Genomic DNA, 5,347 nt, shown 5'->3' with positions numbered 1-5,347 from the left:
GTGTGCATACATTTTTACGTATGGGTGGTCCCGGGGATCGAACCCACTACCCTGGCGTTACAAGCGCCATGCTCTACCAATTGAGCTACAGAGGACCATGTACTTTACTCACATAAAAAGGTTGGATGGTTATTGAGGAACTACTGTCATTCTCAATGGATGTAAAAACAGACTTTGTTTAGGCTACTTGCTGTTTGAGGTGAAACATTTTTTTTTGTTGAGAAGCTCCACAGCTCATTAGTGGTGGTGAGTTAAGACAATCAGAAATAGTATCAGACATCCCCAAATCGGCACATTTATACATTTTGCGCAGGCCAGGTAGCCTAGGCCTACTTCTACGTGTAATCAGGTGAGCGTCCTTACTCAACATTGACAGAAGCGCTCCAAACAAAACACAATTAATAAATAGCCATTAGTGGAAAACCAATGCAATTTCACTGATTTCCTCCATTTTATCAAATTGCTTGGCGTGCCTTACCTTGCCAATGCCTGGTCTATGTTATAGAGTGGAATGTTTTTTCTGCTGGTGTATCCTGAGGTAGCTCCTCTCTGAGAACCTCTTGCGTACAAACAAACTGCCTTTCTCCATTGTGGACCTTCAGATGCATCTTCAGCTGGTGCTGGTGGGAAAAGCTCTTCTCACACTGGGGGCAGCTGTAGGATTTCTCCCCTGTGTGGACCCTCTGGTGCCTCTTCAGGCTGGATGAGTGGGAGAAGCGCATGTGACACTGGGTACAGCTGAAGGGTTTCACCCCTGTGTGGACCCTCTGGTGCCTCTTCAGGTTGCAAGCCTGGGCAAAGCGCATGTGACACTGGGTACAGCTATAGGGTTTCACCCCTGTGTGGACCCTCTGGTGGATCTCCACCTTCTGGGGGCAGCTGAAGCCTTTGTTACAGAACATACAGAGGAACCGTTTCTCTTTACTACTTCCTGATGTGGCTCCCCGTCCCTGAGCCTGGGCTCTAGCCCGGTCGTTTGAGTTCAATACTTGATTGAAAAGGATGCAGCCGTGTGAATCGGAAGGCCCCATCGACGTGGACACTGCGTCGCGATCCCTGAGTGTGTGTAAAGGGGAGTGGGTCGCGATATTTGGATTTGTCTCTAAGCTTTTCCTGTAATCTAAGAAATCTCTGCCTTGTGAGTGTCCTTCTCCTAAGTGAGTCTCGTCTACATTCCATGTCTGAGGAGCATCGCGCTCCACTTTCACAGTCACCTCATCTACGACTATAACCTCCCCTTTCTTAGCTAGGTAAGCTTCAGAGTATACACTACTACTGTACCGGTTCCAGTCCCCTCTAGATAGATCAGTCTGTGTCTCTAAACCCAAAGGCATGTTGCCAGGGTCCTTCTCTGTAGTGTAAGAACAAGACGGATTATTGCCAGTTTCTAACGCATCACCTGAGTCCCGATTGGAATGAACCGTCCTCGGGCTTAGGTTACCGTAAAGTAAATACTCTGATCCGGGAGCAGGACAGACCAGTGGCCCCAGCTCCAGTCTCTCTGGGTCTGGCCTGTGGTCAGATCCTGTGTGTAAGAGCCTTTGTGTTTCTGTGACTGTCTCTGACTTGAGGACGGCATCCGGCTTTCCACTGACCTCCGTGATGCTAGCATCGGGTCCTGGACTGGAGCGTGGCACCAGTGGCGAGGTCTTCCATGGATACAGGGGGCACCACTCCAGCCGCTGCTCCAGTCTGGATGTCTGTGCTGTGTCGTGGGTCCTCTACTTCAGTCTTCTCCTGCTTGACTCCAGGACCTGCAGCCTCTGCATCTGCAGACTGACACAAGAAGAGGGGACATTACCGGAACATGAGTTGAATTGGATAACAATGTTGTAGGGAAGTCTCACAATCTCCCCTATGGCAGATAATGTAAGCAAATAAATAGGTGAGGATAGTCTTTCTGAAATAAACAGGCCACATTTCACGTAGTTTTGATGTAATACTATTACACTTGCCTCTATCACGATAACATGCTGGGTTGAGGTTCCACTCCCCTCATCAACAGTGATTGGTTGGTCATCTCTCCATGTATTGTGTCCCGCTAGCTTCACAAGGCTCAAGTGGCCTCCAGTGAGATGTCCTTCACCTGAGAGAGTGATTGGGGGAAAAGAGGTGGTTAGGTTTGGTACTGTCAATGCTCAACGGTATATTGTACACTATTTACAGTATAGGAAATGCAGTAAATCAAGAAATTGGTTAGAATATAATGCGTCTTAGTAATCAGGTGAATTATTGCATACTATAGAAAAACTGATTGAGACCGAATTCTGGGTAACACATCTGAACACATGTGCAGAGGGGAACGGAAATGTACCTCTTGCCATTCCTCTGTATCGGTCGAGGATCTTGACACTACTGGGCCGACTGGCGAGGACGCGCTCCCGTGCCACCTTCAGTTCCAGTAGCTGTAGTTTCCTCCGCAATGCCCTGTTTTCTTTCTGGCTTTGAGTTATTTCCAAACGAAACACTGCATAGTCGTCGTCTACGAGTTTACAGATCTCTGCCACGGCCGCATTCGCTAGCACCTCCATGATGGAGGCTATTTGAGTGTGAAAAACCATACAGTTAGCCATTGTTAGCTTTACCTAAATAACATCTATCAACAAAGTCCTGTCTCCAACGCGAATTAAAGTCTACATGGGGTAAGTAAGTGATGCTGTGCAGTTAAATTAGTCATATTTTGAGTTCCATGGTGTTAATGAATGTCTAAATAAAAAGGCTAACGTGAAAATTGTTCTTCTTGGTCATTGTTTACTTCCGTTTACACTGAAGAGAAAGGATGTTATTGGTAGGCGTCATTGTTGGGTGTGGCTAAATGAAACGTTATGCGCGCTGCGCGCTGTTCTTTGAAGTACGGTACTGCTTTTACGTTACACATCAAACCTATTCATGATCAGTATCTTGAAGTGGTCGTCACTAACTCCCACAGTCATAATTATGGCAAAATCCCGCCTATTTAAATAATAAAAAAATTTAAAAAATGTATCTTCTTAACCCTCCCGTTGTCCTAGGGTCAAAATGACCCGCCACTGTGTTGAACCAACTTTATTTAAAGGAAAGGTTCACCCATTTCGAATGTTATATTGTTTTTGTGCATCTCTGAGTGATGTTCTAGCGATTCGCTGGGCCATTTCATGTTTTCGTGTGAATCTGAGTTATTGGCGTTCAAGCAGGCAGAAATCCGGACGGTATGAAGTAGCACCGTGTTAAAATCTCTCTCAATACACTGGAAGTTAATATGAATACGACTTTTAGATCGCGAAAACATCTATCATATATGTCAGATTTCAATACTGTGAGGATGTTTTCCCTCGAATGAGCAATTGATCATATTTTTTGCGATATTCCTACCTCGAGAAATTTGTAATTTAATGGAGGGTCTATCACATTTTTCCTATTTGTCTGCCTCTGTAGTCCAGGGTGCATTGCATGGTGCAGTTGCCAGAGACATTATAGAAAGGAGATCGGAATCCAATGAATGAATGAAGGAACGTATAACGCCCCACCCAGCAGACAGAATGCACCGCATGGCCCATTGACATAGCATAGGGAACGTTTCCCATCTCCTCATAAGTATGTCTGCTATTGCGAATGTTAGACTCCACTCTGTGAGGCACATCGATCTGCAGGTTGAACATGGTGAGATTGTAGACTCGTAAATTGATAGTGCAATTTGTTTAGGCGATTTTACAGCTATCTAGCTACTTTACATATTGATATTGTCTTCGGTATTATTGTGTGTAGCCCTATATTTTCTAGCTAGCTAGCCAGCCCATATAAAGAGCGTTGCATTGTGGATTTTGTAGTCGATTTGAGCTGCAACAGATTTCCACAACGACTTTCCATGTTGCTACCAACCTTATTATAAAGCCAAAATGAAACATTTGTTCACAAAAAATATTGTTCTCACATACTAGTGTTATTTAACACTGTAAATTGAAGGAATGAGTGGTTTTGGGTGGATCTTTCCTTTAACATTTGATTTTAAACCTAACTTTAACCACATGCCTATCCTAACCTTAAATTAAGACCAAAAAGCAACTTTTTACGATATAGCCAATTTTGACTTTGTGGCTGTGGAATCTAGTGGAAACCCTTTTCAAGCTCAGAGCAGATTTGTTTAGAAAGATTACCGTAAATTACCTAAAATATTCCATTGGTGGCATGGACAGAAACATATTAGGTGGTGGGCCGAAGCCGAAAAACCTGAAGTTGATCGATCCCCGTATATGACAGTAAAACATTCTTATAATGACGATAACATTTGTTGGTACTTTCAATTCTTGCACATTTTCTCATAAAAAGTATATTTCAACACTGTCTGCTCACACAAATTTGTCGAACTGCAAAACTTGGAACCAGTCAGAACTCCCATATATACCCCTCGTGATGAAGGTAGCCAATTGCCGGCTTCTATCTAAGATGTAAACAGCCTCCCGTGAAAACTCGAGCTGCTCCCAGTCTCCCAAAAACTGAAATATAAATATCTGTTTTTGAGTGCACTTGAAATATGCAGCATGCAATACGAATTGCCTTGATTGTATTAAACGGTAACTCAGTTGACGATTTAGCCAATTAATTGAAAGCTAACCAATGTTACAGTTTGACTAGCCTAGCCAGCTACTGTTTACATTTTTACATTTTAGTAGACGTTGCAAACGCCATGCTCTACCAACTTAATTTAAAAAAAAATGTAATTAAAAATGTTTTGGGATGATTATGTCTCATTTCAAGTAACTAGCTGCAGGCTTAAAGAAACATTCAATCATATAGAATGGAGGTTTAAAAACTACAGCTGCATATGCATATTAGCCAACACAGCATATCCTACACATACTGTATAGCATACCTTGCAATACAATCTTCTCAAAAAACAGCTGGGCAAAATGTATACAATGTGCTCTAGAATAAGATGACCAGAGATTGATTTCTAAACCAGATGAGTCCTCAAATGTCAGCAGCTGCCCAATGCCATGGTGGGCATGCATAATGTTGGATGCATTGGAATATACCGTATGGAGAATGATAGTCTGCAGGGTTATAGAAAAAGCAGTTGGGAAATTAATGTTTGAGTTTTCTACTAAATGTTCAGTTAATGTGAATATATTTAGGTGGTTTAAATGATTAGCCTAACTTTCCTACTAACCTTTTAAAAGTTGACGGTGCCAAATTCTTGCCAATCCATATTCTACTACTAACTATGATTGAGTGTGAGGAATGTTTTCCATAATGTACATTTCATGCATATACATTCAAATAAAGAACACTATCACATTTACTGTTTCACCATTTATTAAGTACGAAGACAAATAGCAAAAGGTGTCTCAGGCAGTATTTGAAGTATCTA

The 5,347-nt window shown here is 42.5% G+C and overlaps 1 protein-coding gene across 1 annotated transcript; it reads right to left on the bottom strand.

Moving 5' to 3' along the window:
* Positions 1–215: 215 nt before the first annotated feature.
* On the bottom strand, positions 216–1,595 carry LOC123486191 (zinc finger protein 271-like). The gene has a single exon (XM_045217414.1). It carries the CDS (start codon positions 1,332–1,334, stop codon positions 495–497), a length of 840 nt encoding a protein of 279 aa, XP_045073349.1. The 5' UTR covers positions 1,335–1,595; the 3' UTR covers positions 216–494.
* Positions 1,596–5,347: the final 3,752 nt, after the last annotated feature.

The sequence above is a fragment of the Coregonus clupeaformis genome, unplaced genomic scaffold (assembly GCF_020615455.1).
Source record: "Coregonus clupeaformis isolate EN_2021a unplaced genomic scaffold, ASM2061545v1 scaf1053, whole genome shotgun sequence".
NCBI lineage: Eukaryota > Metazoa > Chordata > Actinopteri > Salmoniformes > Salmonidae > Coregonus > Coregonus clupeaformis.
Note: the sequence above shows the minus strand (reverse complement) of the source record. Positions and strands in the feature narration are given on the sequence as shown.

Excerpts from the sequence above, each read along its gene's own strand:
- LOC123486191 (XM_045217414.1), bottom strand. The coding sequence starts at position 1,334 with ATGCCTTTGGGTTTAGAGACACAGACTGATCTATCTAGAGGGGACTGG.